Source organism: Thalia democratica, chromosome 2 (genome assembly GCF_965202585.1).
Source record: "Thalia democratica chromosome 2, ktThaDemo2.hap1.1, whole genome shotgun sequence".
Taxonomy (NCBI): Eukaryota; Metazoa; Chordata; class Thaliacea; order Salpida; family Salpidae; genus Thalia; species Thalia democratica.
In genome coordinates, this window is record NC_139166.1 from 11,123,680 (window position 1) to 11,149,521 (window position 25,842).

The 25,842-nt window shown below is 25.8% G+C and overlaps 1 protein-coding gene across 1 annotated transcript in view; it reads right to left on the minus strand.

The window, feature by feature from the left end:
- The window catches only part of LOC145850047 (uncharacterized), a 63,207-nt gene that overhangs the window by 22,548 nt on the left and 14,817 nt on the right, over positions 1-25,842 (minus strand). The window contains exons 8-28 of the mRNA XM_082955190.1: positions 25,510-25,686; positions 24,917-25,030; positions 24,240-24,397; positions 18,454-18,595; positions 17,788-17,961; positions 17,309-17,422; positions 16,638-16,771; positions 15,989-16,130; positions 13,730-13,863; positions 13,121-13,259; positions 10,572-10,711; positions 8,833-8,971; positions 8,377-8,501; positions 7,679-7,817; positions 7,149-7,319; positions 6,606-6,725; positions 5,916-6,088; positions 5,363-5,504; positions 4,956-5,135; positions 513-626; positions 228-358 (exon numbers count right to left, since the gene is read on the minus strand). Coding sequence (XP_082811316.1) covers positions 228-358; positions 513-626; positions 4,956-5,135; positions 5,363-5,504; positions 5,916-6,088; positions 6,606-6,725; positions 7,149-7,319; positions 7,679-7,817; positions 8,377-8,501; positions 8,833-8,971; positions 10,572-10,711; positions 13,121-13,259; positions 13,730-13,863; positions 15,989-16,130; positions 16,638-16,771; positions 17,309-17,422; positions 17,788-17,961; positions 18,454-18,595; positions 24,240-24,397; positions 24,917-25,030; positions 25,510-25,686 — 3,002 coding nt within the window. The remainder of the gene's footprint in view (positions 1-227; positions 359-512; positions 627-4,955; positions 5,136-5,362; positions 5,505-5,915; positions 6,089-6,605; positions 6,726-7,148; positions 7,320-7,678; positions 7,818-8,376; positions 8,502-8,832; positions 8,972-10,571; positions 10,712-13,120; positions 13,260-13,729; positions 13,864-15,988; positions 16,131-16,637; positions 16,772-17,308; positions 17,423-17,787; positions 17,962-18,453; positions 18,596-24,239; positions 24,398-24,916; positions 25,031-25,509; positions 25,687-25,842) is intronic.

Sequence of the window (25,842 nt, forward strand, 5' to 3'; positions counted from 1 at the left end):
ATTTTAGCAAAAATTTTTTTTTTTCACAGACTTAAAGCAAGTATTTATAACTTAGTAATAAACATTATCGCTTGTTTATTAACATACAAGCTTTTTTATTTGTATTTCATTTATTTTCTTGTTTTATACTACTACTCCAACCAGCTGATAGTTAACTTCAAATTCTGACATACAAACCAATTCAAAACCAGTTATGATGTGTATAAATAAAATAAATTTATTAAAACCTCCCCATCTTGTCCGACCGACGAGTACTCGATTTCAAATCCGGATGTGTCCTCATCTTCTTCACTCTCCCAACTGAGATCAATCGAGTTTGATGAGGACGAAGCTTTCACCTTTATCGTCCGACGTTTTTCTGTGTATTGTTTGTTAACCTCAAAACAGTTATATAGTAACTTTCGTATGAACTACCAAGTGTCTAAAAAGAATAATGAGTTTTATTCCTTAATATACAGATCTATTTATATTCTTAATAAATTAAGTGTTTTATTAGTTATAATTCAACAAACTAGTTTCAAATGTTTCCACAGCAGGTTCAGAGACTTGACCGTCTTCAGTGACTACTTCAACTTTGATTGTGTAAAGTGAATTCGCCTCTAAGTTGTCAATCATTATACGATCATCTGTATATAGATTAGCTAGATTAATAATTTATTTCACTACTTCAACCTTGATTGTATAAAGTAAATTTGCCTTAAAGTTATCTATCCTAATATGATCATCTGAAAAACAATTTATTAATTAGCTCTGAGTTTATTAAAGTAAACTAGAATTTTTAATAGAAAATTAAGTAAGTTTTAACAATTCAATACTCATGCGCTATCATAAGTAAAAGTTAAGTACTTTTTAGGTAGTGTTAATTTTATTTAGTTTTAATTTTAAGTGCGTTAGAAATTGACAAAAAAAATGTTTTCAAAGTTTTAAATTAAACTTAAGATACAGACAAACAAATTTAAGTAGAAACGAATTATTTTTTTTGTCATATTTTGTACGAAAGCATAAATACTTTTAAATTTCATTCGTTGCACTAAAGAAACAAAGGTGACTAAACGTTTTCTCTTATGTGTAGACTAAACAACAACAATCACTCTTATAACCTATTTTTTATATTTACATTAAACTAATAGTCTTTGTAATACTCCCTTCGAGCTATAACTCGTAAGAATTGTACATATATACTTTAAACCTAGCTCTAAAAGCGGATGATAATTTCTGTTTATACACTCATTTCAATATATTATTATGCATCATTATTTTTAAAAGTAACTTGAGAAAACATATTAAGTAATTATATGCTATTCACTAAATAGTTAGTGTTCATTGATGAGTTATGAAAGTTAAATTAAATTGATTTAAATATTTCCATAATTTTAAACTCTTATTTACATATACAGTATTTAAGTATATTACAACAAAAATTATTAGTTTTAAAAAACACTTTAAAATTAAGCTTAAAGAACTACTACTTTTAACAAAATATTAACATGTACAAGTCAATCTATCTCTTTTTTTTCAACTTGATAATCACAACTAAACACTCATAAAAAAGTGTAAAACTTTAACCACAACTGATGTTTCAGATAAAACATTTAAAATGATATGACTCATTTGAGTTTTGTCAAGCCAATTGCTTTTAAGTTTGTACCGATAAGTAGTCGGTTTAAAAATAAATACTCTTTTTAGATAAAAAAAACTTGTTTACATTATTGTTTACATACTTTTATAACAAATTAAATGTTTTAGTAACAAAATTTTCCTGTATTTAAATTAAAGTTTTTTTAGAAACATTAAATTAAACTTTGAGATAAATTTTACAAAATCAAAACTGTAAAAAGTAAGTTTAATATGTTCTCTCTTTTTTCACAGTGGTTTTAACTCTTCAAAAGAAGGTTCAAAACTAAATCAACATAAAGAAAAGCGTAAGCTGTTTTTTTTTAATTTTTAAAGAAATGAATACGTGCAAAACTTTTATATAAATTTTTTTTGTAAGTAATGACGTTGTGCAATTTTAAACACAATAACACATTTTAGCTAACAATTCATAATGGTATCAACTGTTAAAATTTTGTAAGTCTTTTTTTCAATGAATTTGTACGGACATTACGTCGGCAATAAATTAGTTTAAAAGTTTATTAAATCTTTTAGTTCTTATGTTTCTGAACAAGTTTTTAAGTAATTTTTAAACACAAAACTCAGATAATTTTCGTCTAGTTTTATTTTAATTGATTGTTTTGTTACTAAAAATTTAAATACTTTAATTATAAAAAAAAATTATGTAATAGCTCGTAAGAAAGTTTATAGACATGTGGTGTACGACACGATAACCAAAAAGTTGCTTTTTACACCAGGTCTTTAGACCAAACTTTTTGAGCGCTTTAGACTAAAGACTAGTTTTAAAAAGCAAGTGTAAAAACTTTTAAAAACACTTTATAAATACTTATAAAACTTCACATGTTTATTTTAGTAAACTTTTATTTTAAAAATGGAAATTGACGCAGTTTAAAACTAGACAACTAAATACTAAACTGTCATTAGTGAAAACGTTTTATCAAAAACAGAGCTTTCGTTATACAAAATGATTTGAAAATTGCAAATAATGTTTTTTAATTCAAAAACATTGTTTTGCTTAAAACTTCTAATAAAGCATAATTTCAATAAAATTATATTAGTTTATACCATTTGTAAATATAATTATTAACGCATATTTGTGATATTAACATTTAAACTAATAAAAGCTGGATATACCAACACTTTTTTTGTAGCAGCAAGTATAAACTATTTAAACAAGTTAAAAGACAAAAAATAAAATCAAAATTTTGAATACAAAATTAGCTCACTTTATCTTTCATAGTGGATTCACTACTTTAAAGCATGCAACTCAGAAATTGAAATAATATATGCACAAGAAAAAAGTTATTTAGAAATTTCAAAAATTAAAATAGATAAAACTTACAAAAAATTTTTGCATAACAAATGACGTATACCATTTTAACCACAATAAATCTGTTGAACAAACTACTTATAATTATATCAAACTACCTCAGTTTGATAACTTTTTGTTTTGATTAGTTTGTACTGACTTTGGTCGGTAAAAAAATATGAGTGATCAGCTTTATAAAGCAAGTGGACATACGTTTAAATTCTTGAAACAAATACTAACTTTGAACTTCACAAAATTATTTATTTAAGTTTCGTTTGTAAATTGAAGCAATTTTATACTAAACATAGTGAAATGTCATTGAAGATAATTATATATAAAGTGTAAAGTTATATTCATAAAACATTATTTTAAGAGCTTAAAGTGCAAAAACTAGTTTGTGAATTTTTTTCTTAAAACATGATTTAAAATAAAAGTAAACTATATGCTATTGAAATATTAATAGAAAATCGCGTATAGAAATGTACTTTTATTAATAGCGAGTCTAGATTACTTAAAAAAGGTGTAAGTTTAAAAAATAGTTATAAACAACAATTTAATTGAAAACGAAATTACAACATACTATCCAAAATGGTCTGCTAATTTGAAAAACTAAACTTAAAATTTAAAACAATGTCTTATGAAAAAAAAAATTATCTTTTAAGAATTAAAATAGGTAAAATTTATATACAAACTGTTCCTTTAACTATTGACGTTTGACATTTTAAACACAAAAAGTCTATTGAACCAACTATTTATAACACTATCAATGTACCTCAGTTTGCTAAGCTTTATCTCATTTAGTTTGTACCGACTTAGGTCGGCAGAATAAATACGAGTGATCAGTTCAATAAAGCTAGTATACAGAGATTTGAATTGTTGTAAAAAATACTAACTGAACTTTACTAAAATAATTAAGTAAACTTTTTTTTGAAAATTAAAGCAGTTTAATACAAAAATTTTACCCACTTTCATTAATGATAATTTGATAATTAATGATAATAATTCAAGTATGAAGTATTTGTTATAAAACGTAATTTTAAAATTTCTAAAGGCAAACACTGTTCTTTAGTTCAAAATAAAAAGCTAAAAATTCCTAACCAAACAAAATTTAAATTAATAGTAAATTAGGTCATACTATCTAATTTATACCATAAGTATTAAAAAATATCATTCTGACTTATAAAATCCCATAAATACAATTACAAATTTAGTAACAGCAAACCTAAATTAATTAAACCAGATAAAAAAACAAGTACAAATTTTAAAAAAATTCAAAAAAACAACATAACATACTCTCCACAATGGACTTACTACGCATGCAACTTATTTTTTTCTTAATATATATGCATAATATAAAATTTGCTTAGAACTTTCAAAAGCTTAATTACGTAAATTTCATATACAATCTATTGCAATAGCAAATGACGTTGTATTGTTTTACATACAATAACTCATTTAATCAAAATAGTTATAGTGATACCAATCTAACAAAGTTCGTTGGCATGTATGTTGATTAGTTTGTACTGATTTAGGTCGGCAGAATAACTATAAGTGATTAGTTTATAAGGCAAGTTTAAACACGTTTGAATGACTATACCTGCTCATTCAGTTAACTTTATTATACTAGTCTTTTGCTTAAATTTAAATCAGTTAAAACTAATACTTAATACTAAACATTTTTATAAATATAAAGTCTTTGTTATAAACTCATAAGTTAAAGAAATTAAGATTCAAATACTAATTTGCTTTTGAAACGTTGAACAATTTTTCTTGAACTTTATTAGTACCAAACAAAACAGCAAACTAGTATTTACTAACTGACTTACAGTCTAAACTTATACAATAAACTTTCTTTTAGTAAAATACAAAATAAAAAGAAAAATCAAAATATTCTATCTGAAATAGCTTTTTACCAGCTAATAAAACTAAGTAACCACGCAAAAAAAAAAAAGGAAATAACTAACAATGTTAGTCAGTAGAACTAGTTTGGCTTAGAAAAGTTAACAAAACTAATAAATTAAATTAAACATACCTTCAACCTTCTTACTGACAGCTTGATCTTCTGACCCGACTCTCCAATACTCAACGTTGTAAAAATCAACATTCTTGTGCTCATCTGAGAGCACCGATGTTTTCCAAGTAACTTCAGCTGATGTGCTGTCCTCGTTTACTCGAATGGACATTATTGTCGGCTGAGGCGTCTCAAGCTCCTCTGTTGGGTTGGAATTATGTTAGTTTGATTACTTTTAACTTAACGATTACATAAAAGTATTTGTTTTGCAAACAATTTCACATATACTTTGACTTTTTAATAGTGTTTCAAAGTTTAAATTTATAGCTTGGTGAACTTTTTTTTTAGTTTATGTTATTGCAAATGGAAAAGTTGACAACGCAAAGGTAAAATTTAGTTAGAAAGTTAGAACAAGCTAGTAAGCAAACTTGTTCTGACGGTTTTAGTTACGGTTTCGCTTCTTGTCCAGTTCTTGTAGATATCGGTTATTTCGAACTGAATATTTGTATTAGATGTGACATTGGATAAAACAAATTCCTTCTCAGTTGACCTTATTGTCTTGGTTTCTGTCTGTAAAATCGCAAGTTTTATTTACATTCGTAAAATAATAATATATTTATTAATAAACTAAATTTAGCATTTGAACTTTTATAGTGCTTTTTTCCTTTTAATAGTTAAAAAGACCTGTCGCTTTTAAATCAATGTTTGAAGTACGTTTTTTATTAAGACCTAACTGCTGCAATACACAATCATAAACTTAAAATTCATAAATCAAAACTTTTTTTTTACTTTTTGTAAATGTTTAAAAATATCGTTGATTAAAAAGCTACTTCAAATTTTTTGATTTTTATAACAACATTATAGTTCTTAAGTGAGTAACACTCTTTGAATATACTTGTATAAATATTAAGAAAGCTTTGCTAGTGTATTTGGAAGTTGTGCTTTTCTATGTTGATTCTAAGTATATAAAAATATTATTACTTTTGTCGTTCCGTCTTTATAAAAGTAAGTGATTTTTATCTCTCGTTTGATCACGTTTTCGTTATTCAGAGAATGATTGCTGAATTTGATCACAATTCGGCTTGTCGTAGTTCTTATTGTTTGAACTGTTTCTGTTTTGTTTACAGTTGTTTCCGAGTTCTTGTTCCATGCGGCTGTGAATATTTACAAATACATTAGAATACTTAAACTCTACTAAACCTGTATGTTTATTATTGAAAATTGTACATCTAAAACTTCAGTTATTTCTACTTATATTATAAACAAACATTTTATTATATGAAAGGAATGACTTTATTACATGAAATAATTGACATTTGTGATTCTTTAAGCTGTTTTCAAAATAAGTACAAAGTTATTCTTAGTGTTTATCAAACTAGTTTTGATAGAACACTGTAAAAAAAAAGAATAGTTCTAAAATAAATAGAGTTCTGAAGTTTACTTGGTAGTTAAGTAAATATTACGTAATAATAGAAGTTACAAGTTTCTCGATTACATTTTTCGGATTTTTTTTGCTAAATATTGATAAAGTTTTACTTCATTATTACAAGTATAAGACATTTATCAATTGTTATACACTTTAAAGTTAACTGAATACTAACTTTAGTTAATTACAATTTATATTAAAAGAAAACTAGTTTGTGACAAATAAATACAAAGACTTTTACTTACCTTTATAAGTGAAGACATGACTCAAAATATTGCTGACAATCTTCTGGTTTTTGTCAATGGCAACAATTCTTAATTGGTATTCTTTGCCATTTTCCAAGCCAGTTAATTGTAGTGATGTATCTGTAAAGCGAGAAATTATTATTTTTTTAAAAAATGAATAAACTAGTTTATAGTTGTAAATAAATTATGAAGGTTATGTTGATAGTCTACAAATACATTATGGCTAAATTAATTTACGTGAACTAAATTATAGAAATATTTAGTAAACAACTAAATGCTTTTTAAATAAATGTTGTTAAAATTTGGTATTTACAAATAAATTTTAAACATGTCGGTTACCTCAAAAACTTTAATATTTTAACAACAGCTTAAAGTATTGTTTATTCAAAATTTTGTACTTATTGAACATGTACTTAGTCGCTATTTTTTATAAGCTAGTTTAAGTAATAAACTGAAATCGAATTTGAAAGTGTTGAATTAAAAGTATAACGAAACATTTATTTCACATGAAAATGCAAAACAATACTACATAAATATGCTAACCTGCAGTGACAACTTCCTGGGTATCTGATCCGTCCATTTTGTGCACTACCACCTTGTACACATGATTATTATCGACCTTGCTACCCATGTTCAGCACTTCCCAGTAAATAGTGTTGCCTTGCTCGTTTTGTTCAATGTAGATGTCTCCTATCTCGATCTTCTCTGCTGTTTCTGCATAAAATGTTTTGTGTAATCACAAATATAAACGAATCTTTAAAGCTTTTAATCGCAATACTACGCTAGGTAAAGTATTTAGGAAATATTTCTAAGACAAAAGTAAAGACAAAACTTGACTAAAAGACCACAAACTTTGCAACTAAACCAAATGTTACTAGATTAACAGTTTATCACATATATTTATCTATATCCAGATGTTAATTGATAAAAAGCTTTCTTTACTTACAACGTTTAGTAAAAATAAAAGTTATAATAAATATTGTACCGTAGACTTATTTTATATCAAACATAATTCTAGATGTCAACAATGTGTTAGAAAAAATAGACTCACTTAAATTCAATCATTAACTTACTTGTAACGAATGTTTTAGTGCTTCTTTTTCCAACATACTTCTTGTACTTGGGAGTAATTTCAAATGTGTACTCTGTGGCAAACTCAAGATCACTGAAAGTGTGCTCGTTTGTTGAAGCATCAAAAACAAGTTCTGTTCCCTGTTGTTGTTAGAATGTTGTGTTTATGTATGTTTGCTCTCAGTGTTATAATTTGGAGTAAAATATTATTAAAAAATGTTTTTAAAAAATTTCTATTGGTTGTTACTTTTCTGTATATCTAAATTTCTGTATACTATCGTTACATAGCAACTCAATCATAAAGCTATTGTTAAAAGTTCATCGAGAGGAAAAATAAAATGTACTTACTTATGTTATTTCCAAACTGTAATATTTACCTATTGAAATTTTTTTCTAAACAGTTGTTAAAAAAAGCACAAATATACTAATTGGAAAAAGAAAACATTATTACCTTATCACTACCAGTCTTCTTATAAATTGTATTTTAATCGTAATCGTAAAGATTAAATTAAACACTACTAATTAATATACAATAAGTTACACAAGACACACAATTTCAAAAACACTAAATATACTTCGAGCAATTCTCTTCAGTAGAGTACAATGCTAACAAATAATAAGATTTTACACACTTATATAGTAACCAAGAAATCATATAGTAATCAAGAGATACTAATTAAATAAAACACACTAGTGATACCTCTTTATCACTGCCGATCTTCTTGTAAAAGATCTTGTACTCGTAAAGACCCTCCTCCTCATCAACCGACCACTTAAGGGTGTTTGTCTCCTTGTCAAACTCCATAGTTGCCTGTCCTGCTTCCTCTGTGATATTTGATATAAAGTTTAATTTGTTGGACATATATATAAATAAATATATATATGTTCAACATATAAAATATATATATATATATCTGTGATAGTTTATTAAAAGTTTATTTTGCTGGATATGCGTATAAAGTTTAAAAACTGATAATATGTTTTCTTACTCTCTATATTTTAATTTTACATAAAGTTAATACTTATAAATAAAAACAAAAAAAAACTAAAAACTTATACTTGGGAGTCGTCAACGGTTGTTACAGACTTAAAATAAAAACAATATAACATAAAATATCTAATTTTAATATTTACTATTATGTTGTTGTTTACAAACTTGTAGTGGCGAGGTCGTAAACTGTTATTCCTCTCAAATCGTCGTAAAAAGGAGTGACGTCAATTTCGTACTCGGTATCCGGTTGCAGTTTCCTGACCATCATTTCCGTTTCGTTCGCGTAAAATTCGTATGTTGTTACCTGTTTGATTGAATTTTTTGTTGAAATTAGTTTTTTGTTAACTTGTTGTGGTCTGTTAGAATTTGTTACAAATCTGCTAATAATAAAATTTTAAACTAATTCAATATTCGTAAAAAAAAAATCTGGTGAGCTATGACCTTCTTAAATTTTTTTTTTGTCCGCTTGAAACCGCTAAAGAGTAGTTTATATTATCATAAAAGTTGTGCACATTAGAATAATTAGTTTAATTTTTGTAGTTTTGCTTTAACTTTTTAAATCTTACAGTCTTAAATTTCAGATTAAAAAAAGAGCAAACAAACAAATTTTTGACTCACAAATCGTTTAACAAAAAAAAAAGATAAACGATAAAAACAACTAATAAAGATAAAACCAAAAATGAAATAAAGTAAACTAAAAAAAAATATTTATGGTGTATGTGATGTTCTTCTGTAAACTACTACTTCTGTTACTGTAACATATTTAGTATATAATAGTTATAATAGGACTTCAGAAAAGTTTTACATAAATTATAAAAACTTTTTAATTTTTTTTTTAGTTTCAGTTTTTTTTTATTTATGACACGTTACTAAAAATTTGTATTATTTAAAAAAACCAGGTAAAAATTTTTAGACTTGTGAGGAAACATTTTTTTTTTGAATAAACTTCAGTTATAAAACAAAAGAAAGAGCAACCACAACTAACTTAGTGTGAGGTAACCTTTCAACAAACAATTACCTTATTGTAGACTGTTTGAAAACACATTCTACTACAGACGGTCGTGCCAAAAAAAGAAACATCTTGTCAAATTAATTTGATTAAAGCTGAAAAAATAAAACCGTCATGTCTCTCAACTGTGCGTATTACGTAGGATTGATGTTTTAAAACAAAAAGTAACAATGCAGTCAGCTGTATTTAAACCTTGCTGAGAAATGCCACACAAATATACTGAAGAGCGAAATGGTAAACTTTTTTTGCGGGTTTGCCTCGAAAATGCTTTTAACGCATTTAAAACTTGTTAACCTTTAGAGGTGATGAAATTCATGTTGGGCTTTCGGAAAATTTGGAATTTAGTAAAATTTGTTGTTATTGCAGTAAATTTTAAATATCATAGTAAACAATGAACCTGTTAGAAAACAAAAAAAAAATTTTTATATATGTTTAAATATTTTTTTAGTTAACATAGATTATGTACAGGTTTAAATTCTTAAAAGTTTGTAAAAAAACATTGGTACAATTAGAAGAGTATGAATAAAACGCTTAACTTCTTTGTTTTTAACTGATAAGTGCCTAATACATTTGATATATGACCTAATATTCATGTGCTACTTACCTCAGTAGGATTAGCAGTAGTGAATACTTCAGCAAAATATCTTATTATACAACATGTTATTATACCACATATTGTATGTATATATTTCTAAATTTATAATATAATAACTTATAATATAATAGTTTATAATATTTTATGTATATATATCTAAATTTTACTTTAGATATATATATATATGTCTTAAGTAAAATTTCCCCTCAGTTGGGTTAGCAGTAGTAAACACTTCATTAAACTGTTTTATTACACAACATATAAATATAATTTTATATATATACTAAGTAAAATATTTACTTCAGTTGGGTTAGCAGTAGTAAACACTTCCACTAAGTATTTTGTGATCAGATCCTTTTCACTGGTATCCTCCATTCCCCAGTTTAATTTTATGGATACCACGTTAGACTTCGTCTTCATCCACAAATCACCAAAGTCATCTGAATAATTATTAATTAAATGTTGATATTTATATAAAGTATGGAAAACTTTTGTTACTTTTTTTTTCTAGTTACGCACTTCTTCTTCAGTACAACTTCTCGAGTCTAAAGACTAAATATTAAAAATAACATTTTTCTTTTAATAAAACTAAAAACAGTAAACTATGAGTACTTATGGGACCCGTTTAAAATGCGTTTTAACACTTGATCGAAATATTTAAAATGTTTTTGCAATATCTCACGTTGTACAATCATTAATTCAAACACTTTTGCTACTTTTTAGATTTGTAATGGTTTTTGCAGAATTTCGAACAATTTGAAGTTGAGACATTGTATTTTTACCTACCACGTAGAAGATTACTACATTTCTTTCATGCAAATTCATTAAGTAGAAAAAACTTCAAAATGTACAACTTTAAATAATCTTAATCCTTTTGTGTTTTTAATTAAAACGGATGATAACTTGAGATACAAAGAGTTTTACTATCTGTTTAATTAGTTGATGGTCCAGTTAATTTCCAGACGTTTAAAAATGATAAGTAGCGTGATATATTTAAAACTAGTTGTATAATTGTCTGGAGTTTCAATTGGTTTCAATTTTGTTTTTCACTGTTTCGTAAAATGTCAATACTTTTAGCCAATTATATTTAATAAATCATATCATGCCATACATATATTTATATTTTATGTAACTTGTTTACTTTTTTTGGAACTGATTTGAGTATAAGTAGAAAAAAAAAAAGTTCATTACAAACACTTTTAATACTTTTAGCTAATCAAATTATACTCACACGTTTTAAATGGTTTGTGAATTAAAAATTTGAACATGGTCGAATGTATAGTGAATCAAAAAATAAACAAAAATTTGTATCACAGAAAATTCTTACGCTCAGCATTTAAAAAGCCTAAATATACTTATGAAAAATATTTAACAAAAACGATTAATCTTTTTTGTCACAGCTCGTATAATCGGCACTAAGTAACCAATAACCAAAGTTATACAAAAACTTTTATTGGTTATGCGAAACAAATGTAATAAAAGTACTACGAGTAAAAACAAAATTATTGTAAAAACACAATATTGCTTCTACTGTCTTCGATAAAATGAACAAACACACGTTTTAGTTTCACTAGTACTTTCGTTTATTTAAACATTTTCAAGTGTTAAACGGCTTATACAAGGAGAAGACAGTAGAAGCAATATTGTATTTTTTACAAGAATTTTGTTGTTACTGGTTTTTTATAGTTTACTGTCTGAACAGAGGGGTTCTTATTGTCTTGGACAATGGAATTAAAAAATGGTTTAATATTTATAAACTAGTAAAAATATTAAGAATACTAGATAATTTTAAACTTCTAAAAATATAAACAGAGTTAGTACTAAAAACTTTACTTGTAAAACCTTTAGTAAAACGAATTATAATAAGATTTAGATGACTCTAAGTTTTATCTTAAATAGTTTTAGTTTCATATCTTACAAATTAAGTTAATATAAATAATAGAATAGTTATTTATTTTTATATTTTAGTAGTTTTTATTCGTAATAAAACGTAAATGGTAGGTGTCTCACTATCTAACTAAAAACATTTCTTATCAGTAACATTTTTATAACATTTTAGCACAAAGGTTTATTAAACTGTTTTAAAATATATCGTCAATAGCTTATCATTTTCTTAAAAGTTATTTTAAGATAATAAAGATACTTGAACTATAACTTAGCTACTATACGGATTTTAATCTACAATTTTGATATTCGTACTACATTTGTACTACAATGATTTTAATTACTTTATAAGCTTTAATGTTAGATTTGAGGTATAAATGCGGTTAAAAAAGCTTATAGCTTAAAAGACAATTAAACTACTTTAATCCGGTTTATGAACTTTACCTTTAAAAGTGTTGACTTTTTAAGTTTTAGGCGATTATAAAAATGTTTGAAATTTACTTAAAAAATGAAGTAAAGCATAGGAAGAAAAAAAAAACTTAAAAGTTTAAAAGTTCATAGATTTTATTTGCTTTAACAAAAAAACTGACAGGTAATTAATTTAATAATTTAGTTTATTAAAACTAAATACTGTTTCACACATTTTAAACATTTCTTACAGCTTTTAAATTCGAATGATTTATTCTTTTAAGTAGAGATAACGTGAACGATATTTTACAACAATTAGTAGTCATAGTTTTCTGAGGTGTAAAAATCTTAGTTTTTTTAAACTAATTTTTGTAAAAACTTCGTCGAACTGTGCTGGTCATAGTACACAGTGAAACGTTTTTAGTATCTAATGAGTTAAGTACTTTTAAAACTCTAAAATTTTAATCTTGTTTGTTTAAACCTTTTATCGGAAAAAATTAGTAACAACTAATAATTTTAAACATTATGTTTTATTTTGATCGAATCACGGTGCTTACCAGTATCAGCAGTAAGAACTGTTCCGACTCCCTTGTTGTTTCCGTAAATCGGAGTGATTGTGACGTCATACTTGGATTCCGGAAGCAAGTTCTCGATCTTCTGAATTCGCACGTTCTTTTGAACGAATGTTGTGAATCCCTGTAATTAAGAATATTTTATAAATAATTTTACCTTTAAAATTTTTTTTAAGTAAAATAGTTTGCATTTTTTCCCAAGAACTCAAAGTTAGCTACAAAAACAGCTAAAGTTTAGGTTTTTGACAAAACTATCCTAAAGTTATCTAACTTAAAACAGTTTTTGAAAGAGTTGTAGATTGATTGCTATAAAAGTATACATTATTTTTAGGGTTCTAAACATAAAAACAAGTTAATAATTACTAAAAAAATTAAAATCTTTATACTAATTTAAAGCTAGTTTTAATTACTACTTCTACTAAATTATTAAATAGAAAAACGCTAGTATTCTTGCGAATAATTTAAATGTTAAACTAAATAAACTTAAACAGAACAATTTAACAAAAAATATTTAACACTTTTTACGATACGATTCTAATATTTTTTTAAAGCTAATAAAGAATAGATAAACAAAACTTATAAAAAGCAAAGGACCTTTTCACCAGAACTTTTGTTCCTGTAGTTAATTTCAAAGCCTGTGAGTCCCTTATTTCTGCTGACTTCCCACCTTAAAGTGAAAGAAGTTATTGTTGAAGAACTCTGCCTTGCTTTAACTGTGCCCATGGCAGCTGTTGTAAAGAATTATGTTTATTTGATGAATGCATTAATGTGTTTAGAAATGTAGTAAGTGGTGTGCTTTTAGTTTTTGTATTAAATATACGACATTATTGTTGTTTTTACTGAAATTTAATTTTATTGACCAAGCTAAAAGCGCTTCCTTTAAAATGTAAATAATAAAGTTCTTGACTCGTGTGCTTAACTAACTGCGATATTGAATTTCTAACGTATTGTGTTTTTATACTATTGTTGTTATGAAATTTAATTCGTAAGGGACAAAACTAAAGGTAAGGCAAATAACTTGTATTGTATATATTTTAGGAAATAATAAAAGCATTGGTCATGTAGTTCGAGTTTTGAGAAATCAGTAACAAACTTCAACTTTTTTATTCGAGTAAGCTTTTAAAAACCAATGACTCATAAATAAATATTAAAACATAAGTGATCAGTAAATATACAATAAGTTACACAAAACATACAATTTCAAAAACACTAAACAAAAATTTACGTTTAGTTTTACTGTAGATCGATTATAACGTAAATGGACTTTATTAACTTTAACTGTTACTAATTGATTTTGGTTTTTATTAATCTCTTGATTATTTTATGGTTACTTAATTAATTGTAAGTAACTATATAAAACTATATAAGTGTGTAAAATCTTGTTATTTGTTAGCATTGTACTCTACTGAAGAGAATTGCTCGAAATGTATTTAGTGCTTTTGAAATTGTGTGTCTTGTGTAACTTATTATAAATAAATCACAATTTCACAGAAACTAGCCATATTTTGTGTACATACTTTATTTAAAATAGTACACTTGAAATAGTGTTAGTATTTCAGTTTGCCCTATTTGCTTAAAGTATTGACATTTATAAATTAAAGCTTTTTAAAATTGTAAATACAGTGCTTCCTCGCTAATCCGGTCCTCGCTAATCCGGTTCCTCGCTAATCCGGCCGGTTTTAGTCGAGAAGTCGACTTATTTACTTTAGCGTTTTTAGCGTTTAATTTCATTTTACTTCGAAAAAGTATTCAATTTATGTTTTATAAGTATGCAAGCAATATAATGTTACGTCATAATAAAGTATAATTTGTATAATCTTAAGTTTTTTTTTTTCATACTTTTCCCGCTCAGTTGTAACAAACTTGTTTATTATTCATTTGCAATTTTTCTGTCTTTGCTAAGCAAGTTACACTTTAATATACTACAATCAACATATCTGGTTAAAAAATGGATAAGACAGCAAAGAAACCAAAACGCGTTCAACTAACAAAAGAAAACAAGTTTTCTGCTAAGAAACGAGAAAGCACTGTAAAAAAATCTTCCATTCTTTCTTTTTTCAAAAAAAAATCTTAAATTAGTTAAAGTGTTAACAGTGTAGTTTTTTTTCATTAATTTTGAACTTATAAAATTTTGTTTCGTTTAGTTTTATCTGTTTTAATTCTTTTTTTTTTGATTAAAGTAAAATAAATTAAATTAACAGAAATTTTATAGTACGTTTTGTTATATACATTCATAATATAACTAAGGTAGATAATTTGTAAAAAAAGCGATATTTTGTTCTTATCCGGCCAAAGGCAAATCCGGCCGTATTTTAAAAAAAATCTTGCCCAACTTGGCCGGATTAGCGAGGAAGCACTGTAGTACATTTGCTGAATATTTCTCTATTTCTCTATTAAAAACTAGCAACAATTAGTAACATCCAAGCAATAAACTATTAATATTTATATAATTCTTAGCTCATTCTAAATCTAAAATTTTTCACTAGCTTTAAAACACAGTTATTTACGATAACATGACTTATTTTAAAAGCTGGAAAACTAGAGTTAATTTAGGTAAACCAAAAATATTAATCATTCTGTGTTAGTTATAACTGTGCTACCTTCTACTGTTTGACAGTATCGATTAATAGTCAGACAAAAAGTTTTAATAGTTTAAGATTTATAGTAATAGAGTACTGTATATTGTTTCAATAAATTCTATAAAGTGTAATAGAAGGATTTTTCAAGTATAAAAATAAAACTTTTAATAATACCTCAGTCATAACCGTAAACTTAATTTACCTTTAACTTAATAATTTACCTTAAAGAGTGTTATATTTAAAAGTTTATTTAGTATTAATAATTCAATTAAACCTGTAGTTATAGTTTTGACGATGGTGTCACCTTTACTACCACTTTCATAAACAGGATACAGCGAAACTGAATATTTGGTGTTTGGTTTCAGGTACCTGATTGTTGTTTTCACAGTGTTTCTACCGAACTTCAACTTCCTTGCCTAGAAACACTAAAGTTTTAAACTCTTGCTGGATACTGTTTCAAATAGTTTACTTCCTTTTCTTCTAATTATTTCAAAAGAATATAAACAAACGTATTTTAAACTAGTTTGACCCTTTTTGATTTGGATAGTGTACTGAACAACTTTTCTATTTAAAAAAAAGTTTTTTGTGGAAATAAACATGAAGTACGAAAATACTTAAAGTATTAAGAATTTTATGAATAAAGTACATGTTGACTATTCACAAAAATCACCTTAAAATTTCAAAGTTAACTTTAGATACAGAAATATGTTTATGACGCAGACGTCAAAATAAAAAACTTACATTATTTTAGGAAATTTCAATACTTTTTATTTCTTTTCTTTTTAAAAACTTAAAAAAAAGTACAAAATTTTAAAATATTATATAGTTAAAATTTACAGAAAAATATAAGCCGTAATAAACGTTCAATACATCGTTAAAAGTTTAATAAATAAGTTTGAAAGTATCTATGACATCACACCAACTTCCTCCTCTTTTCCTTCTTCCGTCACTGTCATGTGATATGACGTCACTCTCGCGGGGTAAGCTGCCTTCCATCTTGACTTGAAAGTCGTCAGTTCAGGTTTGTTTACCCTCAATTTAGTCTCGCTTGATGTTGCTGTGATGAAAATAAGGGATTTTTTTGGTATGGTAACATAGTAAATATATATTCTTAAATTTTACTAAATTTTCATTATCATGTTCAAGTTTCAATTTATTCGCTCTCAATATCGTCTCACTCGAATTTGCTGTAGTAAGAGTAAAGGGGATATAAGGTAAACTTTATAGATTTTTTTTATATTTAGTTTAATTTCATTTCTGTTTTAATATTCAGTTCCAGTTTGTTTACCCATAACTTCGTCTAAAGTTTTGGTGAATTTGGAAATTTTTGTAAACTCTTTATCTTTCAGACTAATTTTTTGTTTTTGATATTAAGCAAAACTTTTTAGATATGGTGTAGTTTTACATATTCATATTACTATTAACTACCTTTTAAAGTTGTTTAGATAAATATGATTTTTCTAAATACTTACATTAATCTGTAGCCTCAGATTACTGTTTAAAATAAAAAAAACAATCTTGATTAAAAAACTATCACAATTTATAACTAATTCAGTTTTTTGTTTTAATTCAGAGAAAGTTATTAGCGACTAACTTGTATTGAACTGAACGGTTTCCGCTTGACTGAGTTCACCCGATTGAGATACTGCTGCCACGGATGCCTGGTATCTGGTTCCTTCTCGTAATCTCGTCAAACTCAGCTCCGACTCTATTAGATGCAATTATTAGTTAAATGATCATGTTTAAGTTAAAATACTTCAAATTATTTTAAAGGTAGTTGATAATGTTCTGTACTTTTTAACTAGTGGTAAGCATATCTTCAAACAACAAGTAAAATACTTATTGACTTTTCTTCTGTATAATTTTTTTTTTATAAAATAAACACAGTGAATATTATATTATCTACAAATGTGTTTAAATTTAAAAATTTAAGTTTATTCTGACTCGTTTTCATGTAATTTGTATCACATAAAATACTAAACTTTACCACTATGATGGTTGTGATTAAACAAAACGTTTAAGCAAAAGCAAGTGAACATTTATTGATAAAACTTTTAACAAAAATAAAATAACTTTTAGTAAATCTTTTCAAAGTCCTCCTTTTCGCGCCAATCCTCCAGTACTTGACTACAAAGTTCTTTATGACGTCATAATCATCACTTTCTCCACTGACCGACCACTTGATGGTTGCAGTCTTGGTCCCGATGTCTTCCGCTCTCAAATCCGCCACAGTGGGAACAAGTTTTGCTGTTGGGGATTTTTTTTAAAATTTAATTTCAGTACTCAGTATTTTAGAATTAAGTTACATTTTGTTTAAATAATACTCAATGCTAACAAAAATGTTTTGAAATTTAAGTACTTTTAATGAATAATGACTCATTTTTAATAAATAAAATGAGATTTTAGTATCATCTTCAACTCTTTAGCATTTATAAAAACTCTTACGTGTTCAATTTAATAAAAGCTTTACTTGTTTAATATAACAAACTCAAAAACATTTGTTTAATAGCTAAAATAAATAAAAATGAAATCTTGTGAAAAAAAAACTATAATTAAGTGTCGGAAAACATAATACATGGTTTAAAACAACAAAAAAACAAATAAAATTTAAAGAAATTTGATATTAGATATTGATATTATATTTAAGTTTAAAAGCGACAACTTTATAACAGCTGGATATAAATAAAACTATATCATTTCTTAATGCTATATAAACTAATAAAAAGTATTCGTTCCTACTTGTAAATTCACTGAAATGATCTGCTAGTTTTCCTTCCAAGTTTCCATAGATAGGGTTGACCCAAGCTTCATACTTAGTATTTGCCTCCAAATTCTCAATGTTGTAACTTGTAACGCTAGAATCGAACTTTTTTGCTTTTGTCTGAAACGTATCGGCAAGTTTATATATGTTTGAAAGTTAAACGTAAACAAGCTTTGTTTGGTTGTATACATACATAAAAAAGGAATTTTAAAAGCTTTTAAATAAAATTGAAAGTGAGTTTTTATTTTCAAAAACAACCACAAAGTGAAAACTTTGTTTTCTAATCAAGTGTTAATGACTTTTTTTATTTCAGTTGCAGTAAGTAGAAAAAAACGTTAAAATTTTGTATATATCTTAATGGATTTCTTGCTTAAATATTCTTTTAAACTCGTTTAAACTTACCTTCCTTCTATATTCAATTGCATTCGCGAATGTAGCAAATATGATAAACACAGTGCATCTGAGTAAAGCACTTTTCATATTTTTGCTAATCCCTATTCATGAAAGTAAACTTATGCTTGATTAGATCTACAACATATTTATTGGCAACAACAATAACCTTTTTCAAAGTCAAACTTTAAAATCTCAAGAATAAAAGCTTTTTTCAATTATTCTATTGTGACTTAAAAGATCATATCAAGCAAAAATTACAAGTTTTCATAACAACAAAATATTTATATGAATGTTTTATCTGTATTTAAAATCAAATGAAAGTTGATATAAAGGAAGCCAAGTAATGATAATTTGTAGCCAATCTTCTTAACTCACCGCTAATATAATTTTAAAGAGCAATAATTTTTAAGCAAATATTCAGTTTTTTCTAATCTTTTTTTAATAAAGCTTTTCGTTAATACGTGCAATATGTTTGAAAAAAATAAACGTTATTAAATTTGTAAACAGAGAAATTTAACGTTTATTATCTAAGGTATTTAAAAAGCAATTTGTTAAAATACTTCGCAAATTTAACACAATTGATAACTGTTTATGCGAAAATTCTAAAATACAAAGAACGTACAGTTTTCTATGTGTTAAAACTACCTTCAAAAAATAACACTTTTACTAAATTTCTGCAAAAAACCTTCAAACGCAGAACAAGCTACAATATCTATACTAGCTTTGTTAACAAGTCTTAATACAACTTTAACATAAACACATTTGAATTTTATTAAATTTCTTCGCTTTTACATTGCACTATCTCTGCTACGTTACCTTACAAGCCGCCAATTTAGTTTAGAAAACCACAAAAATTTCCCGTGCATGAGAGACGATTTAACGGTTGTTAGCAGCGACAAAAATATCAAGCGGATCAGAGTGTTGACGGTAAACAAGAATTAAAAGTAGCGAGAGGTCTGCACATGACAGCAAGTTATAACGCTACAAGGTTAATTGACATTGAGATCACGATTTGACAAGATTGATTAAAAATTGAATGTTTAATGTAATGCGTAGTTATTTGCTTATCTTTAATATGCTTGTGAGATTATGGTATATATCGTAAATTGTTTTAATCCAATTAGCATGAGTTAATAATACTTACTGATATCAAAATACTTTTGAACAACGTTTCTGGTCTTTTTTTCACTATTAAGGTTATATATTTAAATGTTTTTTTTAGTCTTTAACTTTATAATTTTCAAAAAAGTTTAAACTAAGAAGCGTATCTTTATATTTAGCTTTATTCTAAAGCATCCAGCTAATTAAAATAAGAAGATTAGAAAAAATTCAAGTAAAATAAACATATGTAAAAATTTGTGATAACTTAATTTACATCTTAAAACCATTTTTATCAATATCATTAGCAGCACTTTTACGAATTTGATAGTATTGACATTTCTGTACTTACTTTGCTTTTTAGTATAAACGATATTGAAAATATGCTTTGTAAAAAATTTGATGAATACTTAAATAGATAAAACATTTTGACTTTCTGCAATACAGAGCTTGCTGAAAAGTTAAAGCTTAGTGAAATATTTATTAAATCTTAAACTGATTTATAGCTCCAAATCGAATATGTTTAGTATAAAGACTTATTTAATTACCAAGAAAATGAATAAAATATTACCAAATGAATTGCAATTCAGAAACAGCTCATGCGTTTAATTGCAAAAGTTCACAACTTTTTTGCACACTAAAAGTTGCGTCATCAATTCGTAAAAATCGTGTAAAATTTGTAACATAAAACATCTTTAAACAGTTTTAATCCATTTCCCCAAAAAGATAAATTTAATTGTCAGTTTTTCATCAATTTAAAACAAAAGAAAACCGATGAGACGACGTAATGTTTAACAAATATAGAAATAAATGCACGAAGTTTTGATTGCAATCAGCTAGTACATATCCGGCAAAATGCCAAATTTGATTTATAAGCGGTATTAGCGGTTCGTTTCAACCTTTATACGTTGTTTTAACTTATACACTGAAAGTATTACATCTGACTAATTACAATGCTTTAAACTTGGTGAAATTTCGTAAAAAAAAAAAATTATGACATCAACTATTTAGGTGTGAATTGAATATAGATGATTTTTTATGCGTATTGAAAATGTAGTCAAGTTAGCTTTTATGTTTAAATAACCTAATAAAAGTAATTTAGATTTCTTCAAAGCCTTACTAATATAATCAAAATTAAAGTTAAAACAGCTTTTTCTTCAATTTTATAACTTATATTATACATTTAAGCATACAAAATTCAAAGTTCTTTCCAATGCAGTTATTAAAATGCATTGTAAGAAAAATTATTAAATACCCTGATTTAAAAGAAAAAAAAATTACAAAGTTTGTAGACTAGTTTTATATAATAATATATAATTCATAATTTATTTAACACTATTTCTGTTTCTAAGTATTTATGTGCAAATTAGTTAGTTTATTAAGATTTATATTTATATTTCAAACTTTATAATAAATAAATTCAATCGACTTCTCTTGGTAAAGCAAACAACATGATAATTACAAAGTATCGCTTAACTTATAATTTGCAAACAAAATATACTAATTTTCAAAATTTTAGGACAAAGATATGTTAATAACTTTTTTTTTGGAAAACTACTTTCTTAACAAAGCAATCACTACTACTCAAAAACCAATAAGCTTTGTATAAACAAGAGTAAGTTAATTGAAACGAAAAAAAATCATAAAAAGCCCATAACAAAAAGTTAATTCACTAATTAATGTTTATTTAAATTTTACAAGTTCTGGTGTTTTTTCCTACCAACACAACATTCAAGTGTGTGTGAAGATTCTGCTAAAACCAACTTTGGCTTTGGTGCAGCAAAAAAAAAGAAAAAAATCGCCGAGTGCAACCAAGTGTAACGACCTCGCGCATTAACGCCAAAGTCTGATAACGCCAAATTCGCCCCCTAGATTGTTTTGACAGGTCCGAACAACTTGCGGGCGGTTGTTTTTGTTGATTGCGGTCGGCATTTTGCGTTTGATGTTTCGTTTATCTTGGGTTGGTGTTAAATGAAGTTTTTAAAAGTTTTAAAAACAGATTGAACTAATTTAAACAACAAACTTTTATCAGTTAATACGAAGTAAAGCTAAATTCTTTCGTTTAACTTGAATAAATTATTATTCGTTTGATAACATTTAAAACTGATCTAAATAAGCAAAAATTTAAAAATAATTATATTTGAAATTCGAACAAAAATAAAGCTTAGTTTTCTAACAAATTTGTTAAAAATTAAGAAATTTTCATTTTACGCCTTTGTATAAATACATAAAAGTTTCAAAAAAATTAGCTTTGATTAATTGTAAATGTTATTTTTTAGTTTTATAAATTAGTAACACACTAAAAACTTGTAAAAAAGCTCTAAAAAGTTAATCCGTCTTATTAAAAAAACCAAAAAAATTTCATTGTGATTTTAATAATCTTTTGGTGTTTAAATTAAAAAAATATTTAATTGAGGGCTACATGAAACTATACAAAAAGTATTTTTTATATATTTAAGTTTTTTTTTAGTTGACCGTAGAATATTAGAAAAGAAAAACATTTGAAAATAAGTAGGTTAAACATCATTATAATTATCAATTTTTACAATTAATGTCAGACAAGTATAAAAAATTACTGTATTTAACTAGCACAAAAGTAAAAAATAAAATTTTTGTGTTTTAATTACACCGTTTTTATTAATAAATTCAACATAAATCATATACATTTCGAAACTTTTATAATGCTTTTTATAACCGCTAATTTGGCAATTATGCCCTTGATACTTCGATCATGGTTCTCAAGTTTTTAATCTCACGTTAAGAATAATTTATTAGATTATATGGGAGGCGGAATATTATATATCATACCCAGACTAATTTTGATCGATGAATATTTCATAAGTGATTGATCGAAGGGAAAAATAAATTATCGATAATGGGCTATTTGAAGGTAGGTTTTTATCTAGCAAAATCTAAATACGATACTTTTATAAGCAACAGTAGTATACAATGTCAAAGGAAATGCTTATTAGAATGATCAATAGCTAAATAGATAAATAAAATTTTAAAGTAATTAAATTAATGTTAAATGCAATCAAAGGTTATTAAAATTAGTAAAAAAATCTCAGCAAACAATGTACTTCCTTATATGAACTATAAGAATGCCACATATATGATATTTTAAAAATAGTTTTATCGGTATTAAAACCAAACTTAAAATATTAACTTTACTTTTTAAAACTGTATGCTTCAAACAAATAATTCTTTAGTTAATATATGCTTATAATTAAAAGAGATCTAAAAAATCAAATTTTTTAAAATCAAATCAAACTTAAGTTAAATTACAACTATTATTGTCAAACAATATTTGAAACAATATTTTTATGAATAAACTATTTTAATTTTGATTTACAACCTAAGTAAATAAAAATTAATTTAAGCGTTTTCAATTAGAACTAGCTTGACAAAGTTTTGTTAGAAGCCTGTTTTGATATTTTTTTAGACATATATAGTATACATGCAAAATTAATTAGCTAAAATTTCAAGATTGTGCAACTTAGATATAAAGTTTACACTTATGCGAAGTGAAAACAATTTTTAAAGGTTGAGTAATTTAGCTCAGGTTAACAAATTATCTTTGATTTATAGCTTAGAGCACACAAAAATTAAACAAATAATTTTTTAACAAACTGTTTTACCACATTTAAAATTTGTTAAAAAGTAAAACTGTAAAGATATTGTTTATTTAAATGCCATATGAAATGCTTCAGAAGCAAAGTGTTTAACTTCTAATAAACAGCTCAAAACAAATAAATTATGTTAAATTATAACAAATAATAACGAATATTTTTTAAATAATATAGCCAACTAACTTTATACTCCTCAAATTAACATTATAAAAATAGATCAAAAGTTAAAAAAACGTTAACATAAAAATAGATAGACAAATTAACAAAACTATAGTAAAACATATATAATTTAATTAATTTGTTCATTTCCTTAGCTTGCACGACTTTAAACTACAGTTTGCAGCTATGAAAAATTAACATGGAACTCTGGTATGAGTAAATTATATTGTGGTAAAAAAGTGTTAAATAATTATTTTTACATTGAAATGTCTAAACATAAAAAACATATTAGCAAATGCTTTTTCAAGTACTTATAGTCACAAAACCTTCAAAAATAGCAAAAAAGTAAATACATAAGATTATAGTTTACAAAAATTGCTTTTGAACTATCTTGTTTATTTTTCTAATAAAAGTACAAAAGTACAGTGACTCATAGTTAACCAAAGTATATAAAAATATAGAATAAACAAAAATAGCCAACTAACTTTATACTCAGTATCGACACTTCCGTTTTTCAATAATTTCTTCCACCTCAGCTTGTATCCGGTGATTTCCCTTCTATTTTCACCTCCGGCCTGCCACCTAGCGGTGAGTGAGTTTGATGTTGCGTTATAGAGGATGATAGTGGTTCGCGCGAAATTTGCTGTAAAAAATGTCTTGAGTTGTAGGGCTTTGTTTGTACGAAAAACGACAATGAGTTTACATAGTGTAATTTTTTTAAATTAAAAATAACTTGCATATAAATTCAAAGTATTATGAAACCTCCTGCAAAATTTTCAACTTTTGCAGATTGATTGTGCAAAATAAAACGACAAGTGAGAATATTTCTTGTTAGTTAACAAAAACTGAAAAAACTTTACGCTGACGCTGATGTGATTAAACCAATAGGCTGTTTGTTAAACTTCGGTTTGTTTTCTAAAGTTTATTAAGTGATAAAATTATTATAATGTAATTAAAAGTAAAACTAAATCATAATTAATCGCTGAAGTCGTGATATTTTAAAGTTTGTTAGTTATAACTACATGTAGATTAAAGGTTAAAAAAAGTTAATTTTCAGTCAACTGTTGTTTTTTAACCTTAAAAAGATTTCTTTGCGTTAAAAATAAGTACGATGAGTTGTATTTTCTTAATAAGTTTTTACAGCAATAAATGTTGTTCTTACCAGTTTTAAACTTTCCGCTAGTAGTGATAGAGGTTTTACCGTCTTCTGTGAACGAGTAAACATTGAAATCGTATTCAGTGTTAGGTGACAATTTGCTCAGGTCTATTTTCTTTGCTGTTGTTAAAAACAATTTATGTTTACAAACTTTTATTGATACACTTGCACATTGAAAATTTTATTTTTGTGAGTTTTTAAGTTTATAAACAGCTCGTTAAACCGTTGTAACCGTTTTAAATTAATTAAGGTTTCAATTTTGTAAATACATAAGTCAATAAATTGTAACGGTTTTGTGTTTCATAAAATCTATGAAAACTTAAACTTAGTACCATAAGTAGATAGTTTAATAAAAATAATTAAAAATATATTGTTTAAATTGATGCAAGATGAAGTCTTTTGCATGATAAAGAATTTAAATTTTGAAAACAACACATAAGACCAGGTAGTGCATAGATCGAGAACAAAGTTTCTTGGTTCAAAAGTTTATACTCAATAGGCAGATCGGTAAAATAGTTTGAATTATTACGTCATGACCCTTTCGTAACATTCGAGTGTAGAAAGTAAACTCTATTTATTACATTTGTTTAAAAACGAACTTGTAACGGTCTTGTGTTTCCAGCCTCCCCTCTTGTCAGCTTTTCTGTACGAAACATTGAACCCTGCCACGTCCAAGTACCTCCTTATTTCAGTCGAGGGAAGTTCCCATTCCGCAACCGATGACGTCACTCGCAGTGAGGAGAAACGCAGATTGACCGGAGGTGGTACAAGTTTGGCTGTTTATAAATAAAATTTAATTAAAATAAATAGTTTTTACTACTTTTTATATTATATCAATATAACGTTGTAAAGCTTGTTATGAACAAAAACACATCTCAAAATGTTAAACAAAACTTACATAAACTTAAACACAGCTTAAAAAAATTAACAAC